We start from the raw sequence: 27,869 nt of genomic DNA on the forward strand, positions 1-27,869 counted from the left end.
ACGCTAGTGAGAGATTAAGTTGTGGGCCTAGAAAGCTTCTGAAACTGCTCGTTTTTTTACCAAGTTTCATTGAAGATTACTATAAACTTCAAACCAAACGGAAATTTTAGTACATTTTCAGTGAAGGGAGTAAAATGGGAGAAATAGAAGTCAGAAAAAAGTTACTATATTTTTAGTTTCAAAAGTTAAATATATTGGAATTTTAACTTTTTCAAACAAAACGAAAATTTAAACAAATTATCACTGAAAGACAAGCAATTTCAATCTTTGGCGAGAAAAAATACCAGTAAAAATTTGGGAAACACAATTGTCTAGAATAAATTTAAGAAAATTTCCGGTGATTAGTTTTATCAAAAACCTGGTCTGACTATCATTGCCAATGATAGCTTATGAGGTTCAGGTGTCCAAATACCAATTTCGATAGGATATATGTACATATCTCTACCAATTTTTAAAAATGTAAATAGTTCACTAGAAAAATACATACAAAAATATCGGTGTTGCCAATTTTTCCATAATTTCGTTCTACGTTGGGCACTTAACGGGATTTTATTGTATTAGTAATTGTATGTGAAATATTTTCAGTTGCGGCGTTGCCAATTTCACTGAGTTTACTTTTTTGCCATAATATTATTTTTAGCATGTCCATTACTTACCTGATCAACCTCAATGAAGCCTTGCGCATGTGGCGAGCGAGATGTTCTCCACTTGGCCACAGCAACGCCAACAAAGATGGCCGCTAACAATGCAACGCCAGCAAAAGACAAAGTGAAGTAGACATTGCGTCCCTCCTTGTTCGCATGCGTGTGTGCGAATTCGCGGCGCAGCGAGAAGCTCTGCACAGACAATTTTTAATGAACAAAAATAATTTGTGAAAAAATTCGTATTAAATAAAATGATTAACGGTTTACCGATTCGCGATGGCCCAAATCGTGCGACATAAAGTGTTGCACCTGTGGCTCGGCCTCTTGGTGAGCGACAGCAGCTGCTACATCCTCAACAGCTCGCTGTACGGCATCATCATCGACTGTGGGCAGGACGGTTTGGGTTTTGGTGCTGCAAGAGAAAGCCAAAAATGATATGCTGTACGCTGTATTATCAAGGTTCACACCCCTAACCTGACAGTGACATCGGCGTACTCTTCACCGCCAGTGCTGTCCTTTTCGCTCTGCGCCAATTTTGTGGGATCTACAAGTTGCCCCAACTCTTTGCTGTTCACTTTTGACTCTCCCAAAGCTGCAGAAGAGGAAGAAGACGACGAGGCAGAAGAGCCAGCGCCACTGGCGCCGCTATCTTGTTCGGTTTGTGACTTCAGCAGTTCATCCACTTTCTTAGCCTCCATGCGCAGCTTCTCCTCACGCAATTTCTCACGCTCGGCGGCACGCTGCTCCTTACGCTGTTTCTCGGCTAAACGCAAGCGCTCCTTTTCCGCCACCTTACGTTCGATCTCAACGCGATACTTATCCAAAATGGCTGCCTCCGCTTCCTCACTCATGCCCAACGATGAGCCGGGTATGTCGTCCTTACTGCGCAATGCCAAAATATAATCATTCATTAGCTGTGAAATCTTGGCAGACAGTTCGGGGTAGCGTTTCAACATGGTCATCGACTGATTGACAGCCCGATCAATATCGATGAGGCGCTCCAAAGTGCGTGGACGTTCCGAGGCAGCAGCTTCCAAGCCACCTGGGCCGCCGGAGTTCAAAAGGTGACGATAGTGCGCCAAAGCATGTGCGCGATCCTTATGCAAAGCGCGCAGTAATTTCTGCAAACACTTCTCTACATGATGAGCCTGCAATGAGCAGAAGAGAGAAAAAGGGAGAGAGGGTGAAATACCATATCAGCAGTTGAACATTTCCACTTTGGCGGGAGCAACGCGCCTTGGCGGACAACTCACATTTGGTGGTTGCTCGGTGAGCGCTTGTGTGTAGCAGGTCATCGCTTCACGTTTACGCTGATTGATGTGTGCCAAAACGCGCTGCTGATGCATAGCGGCCAGCTGATGCTTCTCGGCGTTGCCTTCCTCTTCGAGTGCCTGAACAGAAGTCTAAAATTACATTCCCATATAAAGACGTATAGCACATCAAGAGAGAAAGAATCAATCAGAGAGATGAATCAACGAATTGCAATTTTTTGGGGAAGTTGGTTGATTTTCGAATTTTGCAGTGGTGGGGGAGAGTTTTGAGTCTTTGATTTAGAAAAAAAAAAACGAAAATGTTGATGATGGATTTACGGTGGCGGTGGTGGTTGTTAGTTGTGGTAAACTCATTACTAGATAGGTTAAATATCGCACGAGAAGTGAGTACAGAAAATGTGTCGAGAAGAATTGCTTGAATATCGGATGGAATTGACAGCTCGAAAAGTAAATAACAGTAGTGTTATTTTATGTTTATAAAATTGTCCAATTGAGTTATGAAAACTATTCGTTACAACTACATTTTCAGACTATTTCATTATTGAACAGTAATATGAAGTAGTACTGGTTTCAACTACCACAAAACTGTATGCGTGATTGGAACTTTCGAAAGCTTAGTTTTATATTAGATATCACGTAACTTTCACTATCACTATAACTTTCAATACCTAGTAGCCGGTTATCAAAATTTTCGCTTCCTAGATTCTCCATACGATGCTTAGGATCAGAAGATCTGACATGCTGATGCGACTGAGTAGAAACTGCAATCTGAAATTTAGGCTTTAAAAACATGGAAACTACTAGGTTTTGGGACATTCTTTCGTCTTCGAGTTATCCGGATTTCAATCGGTATATAAATTTCAATAAAGAAATGTTTTGCAAGATCTTTAGCCTTAACCTGTGTTAGATTGTTTTCTCAGCTACACAAAAAGGCAGTATATTCCTAATTTGGACAGGGAACTCTGCGAGTTGAATCAGGTTATATTAAAAAAATGATAGATATGTGGTTTAATACTAAGAAAATACGTCGAACACGTCAAACCCGGTGCCAACTAAATAGTAATCAGACACAAACCCACAAGTCTTTGCATCACTCCGGAGAAACAGTTCAGCCTTAGAAGTATAAGGCCAGTAAAAAACGAATTTTGAATTCTTTTGATGTATTTCCCTATAAAAGTTTAATTAAAAGATATTTCTTAATATTTCTAACACTTAGGTGCTTAAAAGAAATTTAGAAAACAAATAGAAAATTTATAGGAATCATGACAAAAAAGCTCATTGAAGGAGCTTTCGCCCATCTAATTAACTTTTATTAAAAACTTAGCGTACAGAACTAAATGTTCTTTTTTGTTTTGCTCAGCTTTTAGGTTTTGTAAAGCTTTCACAACTAAGCCGTTTATTGTGTTTCTAAATCATGCTCAGCTAAGTAGATGAATCATTTAAGCCAGGCTACACATATCGGGGTTAAAAAGCACAACTGGTTTTTGGGGTAAACAAATTTTAATTCTATATATTTGATTTGAAAGACAGCTACAAAAGCTTCCAATCTGATGTCTCTTTCGCTCCCATTTGGCTTATGAAAAATAGGCTAAATTAAGTGCAGAATGTGCGAAAATAAGTTGAAAATGAGACGATGCAAAAAATAAATATTCAAAATGAACATATTTAGGGTGAGAAAAATAATGCATTTGAATAAGTGAAGATGAAGTAATGAAAAAGCTGCTGATGAATATAAAAATTATGAATTTGAGATGCAACTAAGCAACTTAAGCGTGAGTTAATAGCATACGCAGTGAGAAGCTTTAAAGCATTGGCTGTGGAAGCTCCAATAATCACTAGCTACAAAGAAGCTTTTGAAAGCACAAAGCTGTGCTTAACAGTTTTGAGTAAAATAAGGAAAAGCTTTCACAAAAGTAACTCTTTAATATCTTTTGGTGGCACAAATCTCCGTTTATAAAATTTAATTTCCTTTTTTGAATTAGAGCTTTGATAAAAAACTTCGAAATAACTTTCGATGTATGCTTGAGCTTTTTATTTCCATTTTAGCCAACTTGCTTTCTAGCCAATGACTTAAAGCGATCTTTCTACGTAAATGAGAACGCGCGCCATGCATTAAACTTTCAACCAAAAGCTTGTGAAAAAGTGTGGGAAGAGAAAGAGTGCTAGTGCTTTGACATGCTGTGCATATGCAACTTTGTGTTTACTGTAAGTACATACACGCGCTTTAATAGTAGGTGTGTATAAGCATGCATACACACACCCATACTTATACACATACACATAGAAGGCATTCCCCACTCACCTGGAAGCGTGCTGTCATGCGCTGCTTGAAGCTCTGTGCGGCTTTTGGATCGGCCAAGCGCATATCTTGGTATTTCTCCTCCAAATCGGACCAGTCCTTCATGACACGTGTGACCTTCTCGCGATGCGATTCCTCGAGGCGCTGTTGGGCTTCCTTGTTTTAGAATATGTTCGGTTTGGGTTGATAAAATGTACATTGCAATAGAGTACACTTACTTTTTGACTTACTTTGTAGCTCTGATGTTCATAGTGCGGATCGAAGTGGGTGAAGTATGGGTCGACGGTGGGCTGGCTGGTCGATGGTGCTGCGGGTAATTGTTGTTGTGTTGCCAATGCGGCTGGCCCATCAGCCATCATGCCAGCAGCTCCCTTAACCACCGATTCGACACCCAATTTGCCCTTTGCGCCACCCGCTTCATCTGCGTTGGACTTCACCGCTATGGGTTTCGCGCCGCTTGAGCTACCATTCTGCAATTCCCAATTGTCCGACTGCTCGTCAGCTGCACCACCACCGTCCTCCTCATAGTTATCCAAATCCTCGCTTGAATCATATTCACCATTCAAATCTTCGGCATTGGAACTGTTCGCCTCACCAGCAGCTGCTTCATCAGCGACCATCTCGTCCTCTTCATCATCGCCCATTAGGTCATCATCATCGTCCAGATCATCATCAGCACCAGCATCCTTGGAATAGTTGGAGTCATTGTCATCATCGTTGGTCACATCCACGTTGCTGTTGGTAATCTCAGCTGGGGCGATAACAGGTAGGTCGGTCTTCTTGACGCGAATCTCATCAGCTAATGCAGTGCAAAGGAGAGTTCAATGATTAGTAAAATATGAAAGCTGAGGTGCATTGCGGTGAAAATGTCAGATAACAGTGAAACTGCTATTTAATTTTTCGAAATGGTAGAAGTTGACCGTAGGCCAAAGAATATTTTTTGTACTTTTAAAACGGTTTATTGTTATGCGGAATTATTTTTTTGACGACCATAACATATAAAGGGTGATTTTTTAAGAGCCATGGGAAAGTTTTTCAAAAAAACACACGTAAAATTCAGAAAAATGCATGAAATTTTTATTTAAATCGATAGTACAGTCCATATAATTTAATGTTTGAAGATTATTTCATGCAAATGTTGACCGTGACTGCGCTTCAAATGGTCCATCCACTTAGTCCAATTTTGGCATACTCTTTCCAATGTTTCGGCCTTATCTCACATATAAATGCTTTAATGTTGTCTTCCAATGCGTTAGTTGAAGCAGGCTTGTCTGAATAGACATGAGCTTTTACATAGCCCCACAAAAAATTATCTAAAGGCGTTATATCGCACGATCTGGGTGGCCAATTGACAGGTCCCGAACGTGAAATAAAATGTTCACTGAACTCGGCTCTCAACAAGTCCATTGTTACGCGTGCTGTGTGACATGTGACACCGTATTGCTGAAACCACATGTCATGCAGGTCAAGCTCTTGCATTTTGTTCAAAAATTTGCAATTCTTCTGGCTGATCTTCACTCCAAAATCGACAATTCTGCTTATTTACGTACCCATTGATCCAAAAATGAGTTTCGTCGCTGAACACAATTTTTCGATAAAAAAGTGGATCTTCGGCCAACTTTCCAAGAGCCCATTCACCGAAAATTCTGCGTTGCCGCACGTCGTTCGCCTTCAATTCTTGCACCAGCTGGATTTTGAAAGGCTTCACACCTAAATCATTTCGCAAAATTTTCCACGTTGTTGAGTAACAGAGGCCCAATTGCTGCGAACGGCGACGAATCGATAATTGATGGTCATCATTAACACTGGCCGATACAGCTATGATATTTTCTTCAGTTCGCACACTGCGTAAACGTGTTGGTGGTTTGATGTCCAATAATGTAAATTTGGTTCTAAATTTAGTCACACCAGCTCGAATAGTCGATTAAACTGACCATAAAATAGAAGAAGCGCGCGATAAACTGTCTTGACAGAACAAGCATTTTTATAATAAAATTCAATGATTTGCAAGCGTTGTTCGTTTGTAAGACGATTCATGGTTAAATTATAGACCAAACTGAAGATGTTTGACAGTGAAACAAAACACGAAACGTGCGTCAGTTGTTTAAACCAACTGTTTAAAAAGATAATAGCTAAAAAATCACCCGTTATATGGCATTTTTTTTGTATTTGCAAAGCTGAATATAATACAATTTAAGAAAATTAAAAAAAATGAGAATGAATGAAACCTTGTTAATTTCATAATAAAATCGTGGTAAAATAGGACTGTTCTTGAAATTCGTTGGGCATGAGTTGTTTTTGAGTATGCACATTTTATGTAAAAATAGAGTAGTTAAGCATAAATAAAACAACCAATTTCGAATTACAAAGTTATATTTGAGATTGATTCTGAATCTACATACATGTGAGCACACCACAACACCTCCTTAAGGCTGTGCCAAAATTTCATGGGAATCCGAGCAAAACTTACGGAGCTCTAAACTTTAACTGAAATCGTCTGGTTAGGGAGCCTCTTACCAAAGGAAACGTGCAACAATTTTTGTGGGTTTTATTTTCACAACATCGAATTTTGTTTTTTCTTTGTTCCAATAAAACAAAAATAAAGCCAAAACAAACAATGGAAATCACGCTGCGAGACGAAATGATTTGCAAACGCTAAAAATGCTAAAAGTGCTTCTCAGCGCTTCTACTTTGCTTTATTTTTATTATAATTTTTTTAAGTAGAGGATTAACCATTTAACTTTATAAGCGATTAAAATTAAACAACAACCGAAAATATGGGACTATAAAACAATAACAGAAGGGCAATAATACAATTTTGCAAAAAACTAAAAAATGTACGATTAAATAATGAAGAAATAGTGAGGGTCGAGTCAAATCTCATCTAATCTTACGTTGGGGAGAGGGGGGGCTCGGCAAATATCACGCAATTTTTTTCTGATTGAAACAAAAAAATTGTACATGCTTAAGATTTAATCTCAAGCGTAATCGTAGTATGATTAAGATCATTCACTAATTCGTTAAAAAAATAATAATTTCATTCATACTTCGACGTTATACATTACTACTGTCAAACCACCATATTTGTTTTATACCAAATAGCTCAATTTAATCTGAATTTGCGGTACAGTGTAGCCCGTCGGTTGTTTTCGCGCCACTATGAGCCGAACTCTCTATCACTCAATTTGACGTTTGACAATTCCGGACTTTAAAGAACATGACGGAAAATCATTTGTTCCATTTCTAATACGCGTACCGATTGAACCGCTGAATGCCTTCATCAGCACGCCTATTGATCTCTATTGCCCAAGTATACGTGATGATTTAGAGAAAATATGCTGTAGTACATGCGGTATTTACTTCGCATCTATCACAAGAGCTGCAGAGCACAGGCGAGCAGCTCACATTGCACCAGCTAAGCAAGCGCGTATGTTCCGCAAAGTGCGACCCTCACGGATTGTCACAAGACGAGCTAATGAGTTACTGTGCGCAAGCGTCAACGGCTTAGAGTGGCTAGATTAGAACGAAGTTGAAGGAGCACATGATTTTACTGAAAATCATATGGACATGTTGGCCCCAATAGTCTCTCTTGAAACCGCGCATGATTCTCCATGGACTGAATTAGAGTAGATATTCTTTTTTTAATCGCAGTAGTTACGATTTAAGTCTTCTATTGTTAAATTTTTATTACACTTATAACTCTCAGCAATATTGATTACTAGTCTTAACTAGTCGTAAATAAAACAATGCAACGCGTTTACATAAGAAACCCACATTTTGAAAAATCTCACGTGAGATTGTGGGATGGGGGAGGGGGTTGAATAAAATCTCACGACATCTCACTGGGGGGGGAGGGAGGTTCAGAAAATTGAAAAAAACATCTCACGTAATTTATGGACGCCCCCTTAGCAGACAGAAGCACACGCACGTAAGTGCGAATAGAGGTTTTAGCAGAGGCAAATGTGCTGAAGTGCAACGCGAAAAATACGTTTGGCAAATTGTGTGCATCTGCGAGACTAAAATCAAATTTCTTGGAAGCGTTTTTCGCTTATTTCCCCCCGATTAATTGATTAATGTATAGCGGATATAGTTGTTGTTGTTGTTGCTTCTCTCTTTTTGCCTCATTCCTCCTTTTTGCATTACAACCATACTGCGCTGATTGCTTTTCATTGTTTTCGATTCCTTTTCTATTTATCTATTTACTAACCCGTAATTGGGAGATAAATTGCACCAGTATCCCAGCGTGCCACAAGTCCTTACATTCGTTACTGACGTAAGTTTACGAGCCTTTGATTGTTTAGTGAGACTTGGGAACTTCATCAAGATCGGTGTACCTCCTGTCTTTTATTGAGCGGAACAGCGAAGGTGAAATTGTCTGAGATTTACATTTTGGCGCGTTCAATCAACATAACCTCAAATTATTAGCTCTATACATAACATAACAACAAATAGAATTTAGGTACTAGCGGAGCGCCACCTACTGGCGGGTAGCAGAACGAATTTGTGTACGAGTAGTTACAGAGGTTAAAGGTGTAACGTATCAAAGGCATTGCCACCTAGTAGTAGTTACTAAATAATAATTATTTTATAATTGTTAATACTTGCAAGTTGACAAAATGCATCGAACTCCTACTTCAAGTAATGCGGCTAAGAGAAGAGTTACCGAATTATCTCCGGATCTTTCACTGCAAGATGTAATGACAGCCATACGTGGAATTGAAACCAACCTAAATAAGCAATTAGAGCGATTAGCTTCTAAACAAGACATACAAGATTTAAAAGAGTCAATGGGATTGGAAATTGAAAAGCTAAAGGCTGAAAACGAATCCCTTAAACTAGAAGTACAAAAATTAAAAAAAGACAGGGAATTGGAACAAAAAGAAATACTACGCCTTGTTGACCAAAGTAAGCGAAATAGGTTATTTTTTAAAGGCGTTACAAAAGATGAAAAACCAACACTAGCTGTTCAAAAATTATGCGAAGATAAGCTTAGTCTGCATCACATTAAAATAAGAGAGGCACGTTCATTATACGATAAAGATAATAAGTGCAATATAATAGCAGAGTTTGAAACCGTGGAAATGGCAGGAGATATCCTTAAAAACGCTAGAATGTTGCGAGGTTCGGATATATATATTGAAAAGGACCTTAGCTCTGAAAGGCAACAAAATAGAAAAGTGCTATTGCAGTTAAAACAAAAGCTCTTGACCTTAAGTAGAACACATAAGATATTCGTAAGGAATGATAGCATGAATATTGACGGCAAATGGATGTCATACAATAATAATAAATTACTTATGTGTGAGGGACAGCCGGCAGAGAAAATTCTTATTCACTACTTTGGTATAAACGTGTCAAAAATTGATATTACCTATCACTCTTTGTTAGAGAAAATAAATTCAAAAAACTAAAGAATTGTACTAAAGTAACCGCAAAATTAAATGTAATAACCAGCAGTGACGAACTTTTAGAAAATCGTAATCAATTAACTAATATGTATTAATATTGTGTCGTATAACATTAACGGCTTAGCAAACAAAACGTTATATAAAGATTTGTTTGATTACATTTGTTCGTTTGATGTTGTTATCTTGTTAGAAACGCATGTTGAAACGGAAAATTTTGAAAAAATATTTTAAATTCTTCAAGGGGTTAACTCTGTTTTGGAGATCAGCAGTACGACGTAGTCATTATGGACGGGCAAGTGGTGGACTCCTTTATGGCATTAAAAAAAACCTAGAAAATGTTGATGTCAGATATTCATTTAAGTGTTTAGACTGTTTAGACGTAATCGAATTTTGTGTGGCGGAAAAAACTGTAAACTTGATTCCATTATATTTGAAGGGTAATAACTGGATACATGATTTTGAAATTGTAAAAGAAAGTTTTGTTCAAAATGATTTTGTAAATGGTGTTGTAATCGGTGACCTTAATGTACGAATTTGAGACGTACAAGTAAATATGGACGAAATCATACTAAATGATATTGTAGGAGGAAGAGCAGATAGGAATTCAAGAGACAAAAAAATCTATAGAGGTGGGAGGCAGTTCATAGAGTTCTGTATAAATAATGGTCTAATAGTGTTGAATGGAATGTTAAGTAGTGATGTTGAGGGAAAATTTACTTATGTTACAATAGTAATATAGGTGAATCTGTAAATGATATATGTGCAATATCTCGGGACATATTGAAACATGCGTCTGATTTTATAGTGGACAATAAAACATGGTCTGATCACATGCCTATTATTTTAAAAATGCAATTGCCTGCAAGAAAATCAGCTTCAATATGCAAGACGAACTTGTTACCAAAAATTGTTTGGGATGAATTACGAGCAGAATTGTATAACAAGAAACTTATTAGCAACCTACAGAAAAAGAAATATGTAAAAAAAGAGCTAGATCTTGAAGATTTAACTGAAATAATTAGAACATCAACTTCACAGAGGCGAAATAAAGAAAGATTAAGAAAAAAATCGGAATGGTTTACCTGGAAATGTCAGTCAGCTAGAAAGATGTCATTAAAACAACTGAGAATTTATAACAAAACTTTGAGTGGAAGTGATAAAAAGAAATATATTCAGGCAAATAGAAAATACAAGAAGCTGTGTGAAGAGAGCAAGAAGAATTACTATGACAATCTTGAACTCAGAATAAATGAGGTTAATAACAGTAAGGTTTGGTGGAAGATAGTCAACGTCCTTCGGTGTTCAGTTACAGAATCTTGTCTAGAGGTATCGCCAGCAATATTCATGCACTATTTTCAAACATTATTAAATCCAACTCGCTGTGCACCATGTATACAATATGTGGCAAATTTAGTAAGGGATGATTGTCTAGACAGACCAATCTCAATAGATGAAATCAGATTAATGTTACAAAAAACGAAATGTGGAAAAGCTCCAGGCTCAGACAAGGTTCCATATGAGTTTTTTAAAAATGCCGATGACCGGTTTCTTGTTGAGTTGGCAAACGTTTTTAATAGGCTATATAATATGGGCCAAGTATCTGAATGTTTCGATACAAGTCTGATATATCCGCTCTTTAAAAAAGGCGATAGGAAATCTCCCTCCAATTATAGAGGTATCTCATTCATGAATTGTGTTGCAAAGATAATGATGGGCATTTTAAATGAGCGACTCACAAGCTGGGTAGAAAATAAAAATATTATAACAGAATTTCAAGCAGGTTTCAGAAAGCGACATTCAACTGTAGATAACATATATAACCTAGCAGCAATAGTCCATATTAAGTTTAGGGAGAAGAAAATGTGTACGCGTTTTTTGTGGACTTTAAAACCGCTTTTGATACTGTCCCTAGACAACTATTGCTATACAAGCTTCATGAAATAGGAATCTCCACCAAAATGGCAAACTTTATTGAAAGTTATTACAGAAATACATGTTCGATAGTAAAAGTAGGAGATGAAATGAGGGAAAAATTCAAAATATCGTCAGGAGTAAAGCAAGGGTGCCTGCTTTCACCTTTGCTCTTTGCTCTTTACTTGAATGACCTGCACGACTGCTTGGAGGGGGGACTCTTTATAGATGAGTTAAATATCCGTTTGCTATTATATGCTCACGATATCGTCATATTGGCAGATGAGGTTAGTGCTCTTCAAAAAATGATAAGCAACTTAGAAAAATACTGCGATAAGTGGAATATGCAAGTAAACTTATCTAAGTCAGCTATAATGATATTTCGGAGAGGCGGTAGAGTAGCAGAAAAAGAAAAGTGTTTTTTTCACGGCGAAGTTATACCAATAACGAAAGAATATAATTACTTGGGTGTAAAGCTAACATCAAAACTCAGTTTCAAGAAAAGTGTTTTTTTCACGGCGAAGTTATACCACTAGCGAAAGAATATAATTACTTGGGTGTAAAGCTAACATCAAAACTCAGTTTCAAGCAACATATAGAAAATAGAAATGCTCTAGCGAAAAACAGCATACATGCAACTTGGTGAACATTTGTTAGTAAAAATAAAATTAAGTTGTCGGCAAAATGGAAACTGTTTTTAGCGGTGACTAGAGCAATCCAGAGTTATGCTGCTCAGGTATGGGGAAACTCGTTGTTTGAAGAAGTAGACAAAATTCAACTTTATTTTTTAAAAAGGGTACTTCACCTCCCGAGTAATACGCCATCTTATTGCATTCTCTTGGAGACAAATGTTCCAAGTTTTCATTTGTATACACTGCAGCTTCACTTAAAATATGTATATATTCAAAACGTTATTTGAATATGATGATAATAGATTGCCTCATATACTATCAAAAAAGATTTCAGAAAAACAGATATTTTGGGTTGAAGAAATTAGTAATCTAGCACAAAAGTTAAATATAACATGTAACTGGGGCACTTCAAATAAAAGAGAGTGGAATAGAAATTTCAAATTTCAATAATAGAAAATCTTCATGATTCGAATATTCGAACTTTATGGGAAAGGGCACACCAAAGCACCCGATTATATAAGGAATTAGACCATAACAACGCCAGAAGCTATTTAAACGATAATACTGGAATCTATAAAATTATGTGGATTATGAAAGCCAGATGTGATTTAATATACTTGGGAAGCCAAAGGGATTTAAATTGCACTTTATGTAACTTAAACGAATTAGAAGACATCACACATTTCTTAGGAAAATGCCCGATACTTAAAAGAATTCGTCAAAGATTTTTTGGAAAATATACCTAGTTTAAACCGAGATGAAATCATAGACATTTTAAATGGTGTTGGCCCTTCTGGATATAATAACTTATTTAAGTTCATCACTGGTTCTATAGAATATAGAAAATTAATTTTAAGCGAATTCAATACATAGTACCATAGGAACATATGTAAAATGTAAGATTTTGTTTTTTTTTTCTTTTTTCTTCCGACAAACGACCTAGTGTCACTGTCGTACGTTCTAATGTTAATGATTAAAAATGAAATGTAATGTTTATTTTAAGAAAGTCGAACAATAAATAATAATAATAATAATAATAAGTCCTTACATTCGCCAAGCGACTTAGTCAAGCGACCTTTTACAAGTTTCGTGACTGTCATTGTTCACCGGCACACACGCCCACACACACACATGTTTTACTTCAACTTGCCCTCTGCATCCGCAAGTGCCTTCTGCCGTTATGTACAATTACTCACTTTTAAAATGTTTCGGACAGCAAACAAATTCCACTCCCGAGAACAACGAAATGCCGCACGGCAACAACATGGCAAAGCTACGCATCTGCATGCCGCGTTCCTGGCAAGCGGCGGCGCCAGTTTGATTCCACCTCACGAATGGCCAACAGCGCGAAGCGTTGTGAATGTGATCGAAGAGGCAACCTTCGGGGACGAGAAGCGCATCCGATTGGAATGGTCCTTCTGAAAGCAAGTGCACAATGTGACAAAAGGTCGGAAATGGGCAGACATATTGCAGAAAGAGAGATGGAGAGTGGAAGAAAGAGAGACAGAGAGAGAAAGAAAGAGTTGGCCACGAGGGCGATAGAAATTAGTTAGTTGGTTAATAAAATAAGAAAAATTTACTGTAGTTTTGAACACTTTAAATATTTATGTACGCAAATGCACATGTGTGCGTATACACTTAGACACACACACACTCGCGTTTTATTGATATATTATCGTATATAATAACATTACAGTACATCATTGAAGTCTATTATTACGCATTAATTGGGACCCACTTAAACAACTTTTTGTCTTATCAATAAGCGATTGCCAATATAGTATTCCAAATTCCATATTCTATTAGTAAACCCAACCATGTTTCGCTGATACTCAAAACATTTTGCTTTAATATATTATATTTCCCTTCGTAAGGCTTAAATTTGTTTTGTTTACCAATACAGCGGTAACTACTCTATCACCATCATATGGTTTTATCCTATGAGCCTGAACTCTTTTGGCTGGCTACTTTTTCAGTTCACCGGTCACAAACATACGCTGAAAAATATTTATATATATTTAAGATATTCTCTATTTTACATATGGTATATTCTGTATTCTAAATTCCATATTCTATTTTTGGTATTTTATATTTTATGTTTTATATTTTATATTCTATATTCTATATTTTATATTGTATATTCTATATTCTATATCCTACTTCCATTATCCCTCATCGTGAGTCTACACACCCTTTTGATTTTTTTTCATTTCTCTGTTAGAGCTTTTCTAATGTTTGGATTGCTTTTCATCTCCTCGTTTACTTACCCAAGCAACGGAATGGTTTGATCCAGCGGTGTGCCCCTTTGCATTTGGCCGAATTTAAAGCGCCCTGACGACACCAGCCACCGATTTTCTGGTAATGCGAAGATTCAACGATATTGGTGATGTCACGATTCGGATAGGCCTGAAAAGAAGAGAGTGACAGCGTTCAGTTTGGGAATAAATTATATTTAAAAGAGCTTATTTGTATACTTTTGCTCGAAGGAAATGATACCTTAAAATTATTTTTTAAGATATTATATTAAAATAAGCAAAAAAAAAAATTACAACTTATAATATTTATAATATTCTTATTTTTTCCACGCTAAAACCCTAACGAAAATAATAGAAGTTAAATACGTTTTAGTGCTGTTAGGTTTATTCCATATGAACAGAAGGTAAGTTTTTTAGTGCAAGTTTCAAGTTAACTAGCCCTGCGATCAAGTTTTTTTCCACTGCAGTACGTTCTTTCTGAAACTGAAGTAGTTCATCTGCTATAATCAGCAATTAGTATTTTTATCGGTATGTAAAGTGTTAGTCCATATGCACATCAGAGTCATACCATTTACCGAAATAGTTCGTAATGGCAAGAAAAGGAGATGAGTGGTCATCTACCAACTGGTACAATTTTAGTCACTTTCCAACTACTACGACTTCTGCCTTTAAATAGCAATTTATGAATTTGAGTGTTTGCAGAAATGTTCAAATGACAAATTTGGAGGGTTAAACTAAGTTTAAGAATTCTTTACAGTTATAGACACATTAGAGAACCAAAAAGAGAACCTTGGTGATCTGCAGTTTCAAGACTCAACTATTATACCTTTCATATTTGTTGTTGATTAATGGAGTTTTGCGGTTTGTAGTTAATTTTGATATAAATCTGAAATAGAAAACAGCAATTAACAGCAAGCTGAACTTTAATTAAATTGCAGAGTCGATTTGCCGAGAATGGAACCTGCTTTTTGGTATAGCAAAAGCAGATGTGCCGATGTCCAAATGAAATTTAATTGCCAAAATGCAGTATAGAGCATAAATAAGTGATTGGAACACAGGATAAGTAGTTGATGCTGAAAGCAGATATCCGCAATTTGGCATGCCTATGCGTTTGTGAGTGTGGTGGGTGAAGTGAGTTAGTGATTAAGCGTTGAGCATAGATATGCAGTTGTAGGGCATCATAACTAGGTGTGAGTGTGTTGTGTACAACCTTGACATGACATCGATGCAGTCTAAAGTGTCCTCCAACGGTGAAGCAACAACAACGAGATGCAGCGACAAAATGGCAATAACAACAATTAGACGGAGCATATTCAATTGTAACGATGCTGCCATTTGTATGCGCATATATAAGTGCGTGTGTTCGCATGTTTGTATGTGTGTGCAGCAGCATATTGCATTGACTGTTACTTTCGGTGTGGCTGCCTGTGGAAAAACGTGTGTTGACTACAGAAGTGAGCCGGTGGAGGCCACATCCAGTATGAGCCGTAGTTTCGCTTATAGTTTCTATTCTCATGCTTCATATTGGCTAGTGTGTGTGCCGTCTCGTTCGCGCCTGCTTCCATGTATGCGTGTCACGCAGGCACTTCGATTACAAAATCAATTTCGGCCAACTTAGCTCACCGCATACATTACACAGAAACGATAACAGTAAGCCTTGTCAGGATACGAGTGTATCAAGGAAACTGCTAGCCGTTTGAGGCGAATTTGAGTGATTGTTGTTGCTGTAAAGTGAGATAGCAGCTGAAGGGAAGTAAACAGGTGGCAGGTATGTACATAAATCAATGCAAAGGCATCGAAACGCCTAAAACTAGGCAGCGAATTAATGCTTTACACAGAGTGGCATGCAACTGAAGGGGGATATCTGGTGGGTAAAAGGGGATTACATTGAACAACATGCACTGTGTGTGAACTGCTACAAAAAGAATACACACACACGCAAACAATAGAAGCATACACATTTTCATACCCACATACACCTGTAAGTTAGATAATCACTGCTGCTGCTCTGAAACTGTTGCAAATTAAACCGACTGTGTGCGGCAGTGAATGACAAACAATAAAATTAATTTTGCCATCTAAATTTTCGAAGCACTCACACAGCGTAATAAATATTTTCGCAACCATACACAATAAACAAACAAATACAGTCACATATACAAGCGCTTTCGGCATCGAATTGCAGTGGCATTGCAGCAATTTCTGAAATTTATTGGAAATATGTTAGTCTCGTGTGGCTTTTGTTTATGTATGCGTGTGTGTGTAAATGGGTATGTGCTTTTCGTGCATATGTATGCACATATGTGGCCCTCACTCATGCACACGTACACATGCGGACTTTTGCATAGTTTTTTTTTTGTCGTGGCTGCGTTACTCATACGCCATGTACAAGCGCTCATATTTTCTATATTAGGGATACCTATATTAGCGGCAATTGGTGATTCCGGCTTTTTGGGCTGTTTTTAATGCGATCCGGTAATGTTGGTGTTTTTAAATTTAGTAAAAAGTTACTAAGCTTTGCCTTTGCTATACGAAATGGAGACATTTTCACGTAAGACATTTAAAAAAAGAATTCAATGTTAAAGGGGATAACTTGGTTTCGAATATTTTTTACGTATTTAGTTCAAGACCATTCAAACAAAAAAATTCTCAAAACACAAAATAGTTCATAGAATATTAAAAAATCTGAGGAAAAATCTTGGCTTTACAGTGTTTTGCATTCAAAGACTATTTGTAAGAATGGCAAATGATTTAAATTCAAGCTAAAATTTACGCACAAAAATCCTGACGAAGAAAACACTGTGTTGCGAGTAAAAGATGTGTCTGTTCTCAGCTGAAAAGTTAAATTTTTCAATTTATTTTATTCAAAATTTTTACTGAACTTTTAATTGTAAGCTAGAATTAATTAATCAATTTCCTGGAGATTCAGTTAACTAAACGTGAACATTTCGGGATCCCGAAAATATTTATGTAAATTGTAAGCAAAAGTTAATAAATTACCTTGGGATTTAGTCAACTTAACGTGAAAATGTCGGGATCCCGAAGATATTTTTGCTTATGCTTCAACACCTAGCACTGATACAATTACTAATAATGTCATTTCAGTTTAATAAGTCAATTCCGATAGTTTTCGGGATTTCGCGAGTAGCATCCCTAATTGCATGTTCTGTTATATTTTATTATCAGGCTATGTGTATCATTCTTGCCTCTGTGCTAATGCGACAGCAATAAATCAATAAATATTAGTTTGCCATATTTGTCGCTGCAACATTATCGTTACATTTTTTGAAAAAAAAAGTACAAAATATAGCATAAATTGCAATTTATGGCTTAGTTGTGGCATATGGGAAATTTCAGTTGCAGATTTCCCAGTGGTTGCTGCTATTGAATTGGGCGCAAATATTTTAAATATTCTCTGTGAAACTGCCGGAGTACGGCTGGTAATAGGCAGCCTAAAAGTGTGTCCCTCTTTGTTGTTTAAATGGTTAGAGAAGTTTCAGTGGATTTTTTAATTTTTTTAAACTGATAAAGAGCAAGTTTTTGATTGCAGTTTTTGTCCACTTTTCTAGTTTAAGCCTCATCGTTCCATTTTATAGGCTTAAATTTACAATAAAATTCCACCACAGTTGAAATTGCATTGGCAAGTTGGCGCCTGCAGCTGTATTCTGCATAAGTAACAAAAATTCCGAATTTAACAAAAAAAGTGATTATAGTTATTGCATTCACTATGCGCAGCAAATTTTTGTATTTCATGTAGTTTGCTAAATCTTTCGTAACAAAGTCATACAGAACAGAAATTCCTACAAATATTACCTTAAAAGGATTTCTTACTCGGCAAAATTAAAACACAAAGAAAGAAGTTCATGAAGTGCCTTTGTAATGTCGAGCGACTGTACTACGCATACATGAGAAAATCGATATGCGTTTGATATTGGAGCTCAGTTACTAAAACTGCATTTTAAATATTTTTTTAACTTGACAGCGTTACTTTGAAATGTATGTATACAAGGGCTGTATAAAACTTCTTCTTCTTTAAAGTGGGCAGAATTTGCATCTACATACTTCTGCTATGTTAAGGCGCAATCCAGCTACCGAGCAAGAGCAATCAACGTTTACGATTTTATGTGCTCCGATCAGCTGCAAATATATAGCATAATCACACAATCAATCAAAAAAAAGAGAAAACAAATTTGAAAAATCTTTTTCTTATCCCCTTCGAACTCTGCTTCAGCGGCAGCACTACTCGATATGTAAACATTATTTACAATAGACTTTCAGGCGCCATCAGAGCCGTAACGCACAAACAAAACAAAAGCATTGATTACATATATGTATGTTGTGTGGTTAATTTTTGTACTAAGAAACAATTTTTTCTGTATTTTTAGCATAAATATATTTCTTCTGTAATGAGCGAACTAATTACATCCATTATTTTGAAATATAATAAAAAAATAATAAAAACATGAAGTGTGCAAATGATGCTCTTCATATGAAAATACAAATACATTGTTCTCAGCTCACCTGTAATATATTTCACAAGCTCAAAAAGCCTTTAACTACAGCTAAGTTCATGTTGGAAATAGTCAATAAACCAATTTCATCCAATAATGTCACGTGCCAACGAAGTGCATGCAAACCCAACAACTATCAGTGGTGATATTTTCATATCCCTATGGACAGCACCCTCTAATTATTTATTGTGTGCAAATATGTCCATGTCCCCACCGCTAGACTTGACCACCCCCCCCCTCTCATACACGCATCATATTAGCTCATCTTTGCGGCAGCACATCTCACTTAATCTTCCACGCTAATAGACAACACTTCCGCTCTGCCAGTTGTAGCGGCCAACGAGCCAAAGCCAACATTTTGCGGTTGCGAGTGCCAAAGATGTGCTCATCAATTTCAGGCTTTTGAAATGCACTAACGACCATGACTCAGGCGCAGCACAATTAATGGCTTAGTTTGTGGTTAGCCAATGATAGCTGGTGGCCACCAAGCAACGGATGAGAAAATGGGAATGTGTGCATGCTTATGTGGTCGTAGATTTGAGGAGCCTATAGGTGAACCGAAGGCATAAAAAAGCTTTCGTTTGCATAAATAGTGGGGAAGCTGCGGTAGTCAGCAGTTATTTTGAAAGGCATGTGCATACTCGTATGTGTAGGTATGTAGGCATATGCACTGATTTCCTACAGAACTGTTGGGGTACAATTTTATACACCACTATGCAAATACATATGAATTTATAAAAGTGCGTAGAGAGAAGACTGAGCACTGAGTTGACAGCTAACAAAAGCGCTTGTGGACACAGGCAATGCAGGTTCATGGCATGCAATTCAAGCACATCGGAAGTGGGTCATCAATAACAATAAAGCTAATTGAGAAATAAACCTAGAATTCAGTCAGTGTTGTAAAACAAATAAATATTATAACATAATTTGGCTTTGTCAATTAAATAACAAGGATTATTAGAAATTGTTAACCTTCAATAGTGTAAACATAGAATTTTCTACGGTGTTCTTATCTCCACGGTTTTTAAATAAAATCGGCTGCTTGCAATAAGCTAACAGCGGTTTGCTGTGAAAATATCATTAAAACCAGAAAAGCGTGGGGAATTTGACCTCAGATAAAACTGTGAAGGACTAAAGAATTGTATGGCATGATTTTTAAAACTTAAAAAAAAGCCGGGACCTGGATGCAGGCACACAAGCACAAACCTTGTAATGAGGAAAATGGAACGCTACTCTGAAGTAATGCGAAAATGGTTCCAGGGTGGGCGACGGTTCCAAACGAGGAGGATTTTTTTAATCTCCGTACATAACATTGCAGAGACGGCAGCTTTGATGATGTATTAGGGATTTTAAACCACCTCATACGCAAAAAAAAAAAACAAAAAAAAAAACACTGTGTTATCTAATATCTATTATCTGTATTATTTTATATTTATTATCTTTTATGCCTTTGCCAGGTGATTTCGCAGCTTTCGGAGTACTTTTGTGGAAGCTGAAGTATTCGAATGCTTAATGCTTTCAGAGGCCTAAGAGCACAAAAACAGCGAAATTACTGCTTTGACTTATCTTAACTTAATCTAGAAATATGTATTACTTTATAAGAAAAGGAAGAAAGCTGCATGTTAAAGAGACTAAGCAGTTGAATGCGATGCTGTTTTTTTCATTTTTAGGGGTATGATTCATTGGGTAATCTTTTGTTGAAATCTGAAGAAAGCAGTTTTGGAAAAATTCGATACTATTGTATACTGTATATACCACGCAGACATTCATATAAAGAAACCCACAATTGTGTATAAAGTTGCAAGTTAAGTGTTGCTCGGTGTTCGATATGGTAAATTTGGAAAAAATGGCATTGCATTGTGGTATGTGAAGTTGAGATATGATATATAGTTTTGGCCTAATACAGGTATAGGTTTACGCCTTTTGCTTTTTTTCACACACGAAATTTTCTTTTTTTTCAAAACATTAATTTCGCTTATCATTTTTCTAGCTATACTATCTCCTTATAAGCTTATATGTACAGAGCTCTTATTTTTATTTATTTTTTTATTTTATTTTTTTCTTATTTTATGATTTTTTTAAATTTAAAATTTATTTTTAAACGTAATCAATGTATCGGCTTACCTATGGTGTCTTCATACTCTTAATAGCCTTCTTTGCCTGCTTGTGGTTTGGTTTTTAACACACTTTTATTAGGTCGGGTTGCATGTCTGTATGTATGTATGTAACGGAATCTAGACTCACAGTCGATAAGTAAGGAATTAAATATAACACGAATATATCGAATCATTTATTCACTGACTGCAATGATAACAATAATTTTCATTCATAATAAAAAAAAAATAGTTTAAAGAAACTAAAAAACACGCTTTTATTGCCAATCGAACTAAAAAGTAGAAAATAAATTTTAATGACAAAGGGACCTATAATGAAGTAATAGCAAATCGAACGATCAGTCATAGTCAACTACCTCACAACAGAATTATAACAAAAATTAAGATACAAATAGAGTAATTCAAATTAGAGTTAAAAGCGTGGGATGGATTTTGCTTCACTTTCATAACCCTCTGTACATAGGTGGTTGCCAATAGAATGATTGTAATATTTACTATATCAAGCATCCCACGCTTTTAACTCTAATTTGAATTACTCTATTTGTATCTTAATTTTTGTTATAATTCTGTTGTGAGGTAGTTGACTATGACTGATCGTTCGATTTGCTATTACTTCATTATAGGTCCCTTTATCATTAAAATTTATTTTCTACTTTTTAGTTCGATTGGCAATAAAAGCGTGTTTTTTAGTTTTTTTAAACTATTTTTTATTTTCAATTCACTTTAGCCAGTTGCACTGGACCCACCAATGCAAAGGTGAATGAAAATATACATATGCATTACTTGTATGTGGGTGGGTGTGTGTGTTCTTGTGTGAATGAATGAGGTTTTTATATAACACTGTTGATGTGTGCGTGCTTGTCTACTCATGCGTGCTCACAAGGTAAAGCCACTTGAACTATTTCGTATTTAACCACTTTGTGTCAACAACAGAAGCGAATATGCAAAAACAGACAGATATGTGTAACACACATACACACACGATACTTGCATATACACACGTATCTGTCAATGTTGTATAGGCAGTCATGTTGTAGTTAAAATAAGAACATAAAATGACAACGGCAGGCTCCATCGAATAGGCGAAATGTGTGTGAGCGAAAGAAATGTATGAATGTATGTGTGTTTGAGTTAATGGCTATGTACATTATCCTTTTGCTGCATGTGGCATGCATATTTTCAAAATTTAAGTGTGCGCGCATACCAAAACGATATACAGTTGCACATATACGTATATGTTTTGTATATGTATAGTACCTGTCATATGTAATTTGTGTGTCTAAGTGTGAGAAGTGAGTCAGTTGGTGAAATGAATTCACGCGCACCAGCAGCGTGCGAGGACACATTGTTGACAAGGCTTTGGTGAAAAAAATCAACACGCACACCCATACATATAAATGTGAACCAAAGGAACAGAACAAACCAACAGGGCAGCGTTGGGTCAGACTATGCCTGAGTATGGAAGAACTGGTTGAGTGATTGGACTGAGTGTCCAAAGTGGGCTGAAAGGACCACTCCTCTAACACATTTGCATGCCCATGCATGTATTTACATGTGAATGGACGTGTGTTTGTGTGAAATCTGAGTGCTCACGACAGGTACAACACGCTCATTAGGAAACACGTTTCTAGGGGCTGGAACAATACCAAAAAAAAAAAAAACATAGAAACCACTAATAAGTGGAAGGCCTGGGAAGGGGGAATAAAGAAAGCAGTATAGAGCGCGCCGATAGCTACAATGGTAAAGCAGAGGGAGGTAAGGAGAGTGAGCTGTGTGCTGGTCTGTGGCCGTTGTTGCGGTACAAACGTATTCTGTCGCATCAGCGCACATTTGGGTCGCCAGCCAGTTAGGCCACCAGTCAACCAAACAGCCAGCCAGCTAGCCATGCGGCCATTCGGAACAAATGTGAATGGAAAAACCTAAGAAAAGCAACCGCTAAAATGTGGCATAGGAGTGGGCTGAACCTAGAAGGAATGGCAGCGATACAGAAAATCGTAAGCGTGTACTCGACTAAAATTAGCCACAAAATAGTGGAGAAGAAAAAATTAGTATGAATTCGAAGGAAACACAAAAACAAGAAAAAAAGAAATGAATAGCAATTTGAAAAAAAAACAATAAACTGGCAAAAAAACGTAAATGATACTGTGATGGAGAAAGTTGAACGCAGGAAAGACACAACAACAAAAAACAATAACGTGGATTGTATGGGAAGGCATATTGAACTGCTGACCAGCCAATACAGGTGAATGCACAAGCACACAGGCAACTCTAAACACTTAAGGCAAGGTCCACGCTCCCTAGGGATCGGACTGCTAAGCTGGGCTCTAAGCTACCGTGGGGGTCGGCAGGTTGCGGATAGCCGGAAAGTCTGTAGTAGCAGGCCAGTTGCGAAATAAGTTTAAGCGAATAAGCAACCCCCGACAATTGAGCGATCAGGAGCGGAGGATGCGGTATAAAAGCCAGCATAAATCTGATGAAGTTCTTGTGACAGTGGCGAGAAAACACCGCCTCTTAGATATAGGTGTCCACCTCATCATGTGTAGGCATGATGAGTAATACAAAAAACCAGGCACGACGGCTCCATAATGGACGGCTCCCTGGTCAGCGTCTGTTCACCATGTTAGGTGCGACTGTCAAACCATCAACAATGACATTAAGACTGATTCCAGTAAGGTCTTAATTATGGCGTACTGGAAAATGATTGGATATAAAACCTTGAGCTGACGACTGCACTATTCTGTTTCCTTAGTATGTGGAGTGGTATCCAGCAGAAACGGCATTCAGGCTAATGGTGCAGTTGCCCCCGCCCCGTTAAAATGATGGCAAATCTCTAGGAACGCTCCATATTCCGTCGCCATTAAGTGTCGGCGTAGGTCTAGATGTAATATTCCTAGTTAACACTGATTCGGCTCTGAACTTAAGCTCTCATAAGGAGCCTTTGTCAACCCTAGCATGGCCTCCCTGCATGCAAAGATAACCATGGAATCGTCAATGGTGACTACGCATCGGAATATGGATAACGACTTAGAAGTTGGGGCCCATACAAAATGAATACAAATAACACAAAGCTACAAACTACAGAAGAGGCTGAAGTATCAGCAAAAATCGCAACAACTATTGCAGATGGCAATAATGGCTGCGGGAATCTCCTTAAAAACCCTTTCCAAAGGAGTTCAAGGCTGACGCACTCGTCACCAGACACGGGAAGGACTAGATCGGCGTCACCGTGTATGCAGCACTTCGGTTTCGTAAAGGCGATGACGGCTGAAGAAATGCACCAAGCAATCGGCGATAAAGTCAAGGAGGTAGCGGCAATGATGGAGCTTCCGAAGCGAAATATCAATCAGCCAATGAGGGATTTGATAGCGAGTATAACGGATCTCCATAAAAAACTAGGAAGATCTGTCTTTACCCCGATGAACCAGGCAGCAAGAGGGACGAATGAGGCGAAACATGTTATTCAAGACAAAGGTACCCAAACATCACCTCTGATCAAGCGCACAACGGATTGCACGCCAAAGAGGACAATTGTTAACGCCGCCGAAAACTCAGCCAAAAGAAGTAAAACTAGCCGGGTTGAAGTCTTGAGGAATATGCCGGTTACAACGAATGAGCAAACAAGCACAGAAAAATGGCAATTGGTTAAATCGAAGAAGAATCAAAAGGGGTCTACGCAGAATACTCTAAAGCGAGATGATAAGAAGACGGAAAATAGCGACGCCAAAAACAATCGAAGACGGAGAAGACCACCACGTAAGGACGCTATCGTAGTCAAAAGCGCTGGGAGCATCTCATATGCCGAAATCTTGAAGCGCGTTAAGACAGAGCCAATTCTTAAGGAGCTTAGCAATAATATACAAGGAGTCAAGAAAACAGCCAAAGGAGAGTTACTGCTGCTGCTGGAAAAATCATCAGACCCAAATACCTCGAAGATTCATGAAGCTGTTAAGGCGGCCCCAGGGGAAACTGTAGATGTCAGGGCACTTACGGAGCTGAGGCAGGTGGAAATTCGTGACCTTGATGAAATCACGACAAAGGAAGAAGTCCACGAGGCGGTAGCAAAACAATTTTAAGAGCTAGAGGTACCTATCTCAGCCATCCTGGGGCTGCGAAAAGCTTATGGAGGAACACAAACGGCGACGCTAAAGGTAACACCGGAAATCGCTACCAAACTGGTGGAAGCTAATAAAATCCGTATAGGCCTCGTAATTTGTCGCATACGGGAGAATATCGAGCCAAAAAGATGCTTTAAATGCATGGAATATGGGCATGTGGCAGTAAGCTGTAAAAGCACAGCTGACCTTACAAACACCTGCTTCAAATGTGGCAATAAGGACCACCAAGCCAAAAACTGCACACAAACAGCAAGCTGTATAATGTGCAAAAAGGAAAAGGCGAGTGATACAGAACATGCGATGACCAGCAGCAAGTGCCCTCAATATCTGAGAGCTCTTAAAGAAACCCGGCAGAAATGAAGATCTTGCAACTAAATCTCAACCATTGCGAAAACGCTCAGGACCTTCTCGAGCAGACTATACGGGAACAGAAAATAGATGTTGCTATACTTAGTGAGCCCTATAAACACAAAAAGGCAACGGCTGGGCCTCTGACACAACAGGCAAATCAGCGATCTGGAACTGTGGAACACATAGATCCCAACTGATGAGCGTGAAGGGAGCCCGCGGATTTGTACGTGCGCGCGTTGAAGGTACATACATTTACAGCTGCTATCTACCTCTCAGCTTAAACCTGCTTTAAGCAACAGGTATCCTAGAGAACCTCGCCCAGAATGTAAAGGAGCATAGACCTGCCATCGTAGCTGGTGATTTCAATGCTTGGGCTGTTAACTGGGGATGCCCACGGACAAACCCTAGAGGTCAAGCCCTTCTAGAAGCGTTTTCCATGCTAGATATAGCCTTGATGAATACAGGAAATCAACAGACGTACCAAAAAGCGGGAACGGTATCTATAATCGACCTTACGTTCGTGAGTTCTAGTCTTGTTCGCTACACGAAATAGTTCCAGCCAGCATTACACCCGGAGCGATTACCTCCCAATAATATGTGAAATAAGGCGGCATGGCGAAGAAAGGTTCCCAAATAACTACGAGACGAGGTACAAAGTCAAAACAATGGAGGCTGAGGTTATTGAAATCATGCTCGCAGATGTAACTCTTACGGGGATGCATCTGAAAAGACTACGCAAACCATGAAATACTTAACGGAAGCATGCGATGCAGCCATGTCCAAAACTAGGCCCAATAGGCACAACAGCGAACCTGTCTACTGGTGGACAGCAGACATTGCAGAATTGCGCAGGGAATGTAAAAGAGCCAGGCGAGTCTACCAAAGATCCAGGGGTAGGGACAGATTCCAAGAAAACCAGCTCCAATATAAGCAAAGAAGAAAAGCGCTAAAAAAGGCAATTAAAAACAGTAAACGCCGGTGTTTCCTCCAGCTATGCGACGATTCCGATAATGATCCTTGGGGCCTTGGATACAGGCTTGTTATGAAAAAACTTAAAGTATTTAAGCCACTTCCAACAACATGCCCAGCTACTCTACGTAATGTAGTAGAAACACTGTTCCCCGTGCAAGACACTATACGAGACTACGAATTGGTAAGACTCCGTGAAGGCGACCAAAATGTGCAGTTAACAAACAAAGAAGAACTCCTGATGAGCATAAAACGGATAAAAAATAATGAAGCTCCAGGCCCGGATGGAATCCCCAACGAGGCCTTAAAAGTAGCAATCCAAAGTCGTACCGACATTTTTGTAGATCTCTACAATCATGTCTAAAGGAAGGTACATTTCCAACCCAGTGGAAGCTGCAGAAACTGGTTTTAATTCCAAAAGGATCTAAGCCTGCGGAAGATCCTTCAGGCTACCGCCCCCTGTGCATGCTCGACACCGTAGGAAAAATCCTTGAACGCCTGATCGCCCGTTCAACCACAGATGCTGTATCTGCAGTCAAAACCATTGCACAGAAGGCGATTGAAGGTACTCGATGGCTATACGGTAGCAAGGAGTACTGCCTAATTGCGACGCTGGACGTTAAGAATGCCTTCAATACGGCGAATTGGAGCAAAATTCTAATCGCGCTGGATAGTTTCCACATTCCAATGTACATTCGTAGGATTGTCGCCAGTTACCTTTCTGACAGAACCTTGCGTTATAAAACCGATACTGGTGTAAAAGAGTACAAAATAACTGGCGGAGTTCCACAAGGTTCAGTCCTCGGTTCTTTGTTATGGAACGTTATGTACGATGGAGTTCTGCGTCTCAATCTACCTCTAGGGTCACAAATTGTAAGATTTGCTGACGACATAGCTGTTGTGGTCGTGGCTAAATCACTCCATTAAGCCGAAGAAGCATGCACCCAAGCTGTTGGCATGGTAAAGGAATGGTTGTGCAACAGTGGTCTAACTCTTGCGGACCATAAAACCGAAGTAGTACTAATTAGCAGCAGGAAGATTGTGGAGTCTGCCAACATAATGGTGGGCGATCATGGCATAAGATCGAAGCCATTCATTAAGTATCTGGGAGTAATAATCGATCGTAGGCTTAATTTCAAAGAGCACTTGGCGTACGCGAGCAGCAGGGCAGCAGAAGCAGTAACTGCGCTAACGCGAATAATGATGAACATCAGAGACCCTACGCAAAACTGTAGGAGACTACTCAACTCTGTTGCCTCTTCGATTATGCTGTATGCAGCTCCAGCATGGGCCGTAGCCACAAATTGCACCTCATATGTGAAGTGCATGAAATCAGTGTACCGATTAAGTGCCCTCAGAGTGTGCTGCGCGTTTCGAACGGTATCGGAA

General features: G+C 38.3%; 1 protein-coding gene across 1 annotated transcript in view; it reads right to left on the minus strand.

Moving 5' to 3' along the window:
• The window catches only part of LOC128857743 (amyloid-beta-like protein), a 66,719-nt gene that overhangs the window by 8,153 nt on the left and 30,697 nt on the right, over nt 1-27,869 (minus strand). The window contains exons 3-10 of the mRNA XM_054093487.1: nt 14,433-14,571; nt 13,362-13,583; nt 4,445-5,013; nt 4,218-4,370; nt 1,898-2,047; nt 1,119-1,792; nt 912-1,056; nt 657-836 (exon numbers count right to left, since the gene is read on the minus strand). Of these exons, the coding sequence (XP_053949462.1) occupies nt 657-836; nt 912-1,056; nt 1,119-1,792; nt 1,898-2,047; nt 4,218-4,370; nt 4,445-5,013; nt 13,362-13,583; nt 14,433-14,571 (2,232 nt within the window). The remainder of the gene's footprint in view (nt 1-656; nt 837-911; nt 1,057-1,118; nt 1,793-1,897; nt 2,048-4,217; nt 4,371-4,444; nt 5,014-13,361; nt 13,584-14,432; nt 14,572-27,869) is intronic.

The sequence above is a fragment of the Anastrepha ludens genome, chromosome 3 (assembly GCF_028408465.1).
Source record: "Anastrepha ludens isolate Willacy chromosome 3, idAnaLude1.1, whole genome shotgun sequence".
Taxonomy (NCBI): Eukaryota; Metazoa; Arthropoda; class Insecta; order Diptera; family Tephritidae; genus Anastrepha; species Anastrepha ludens.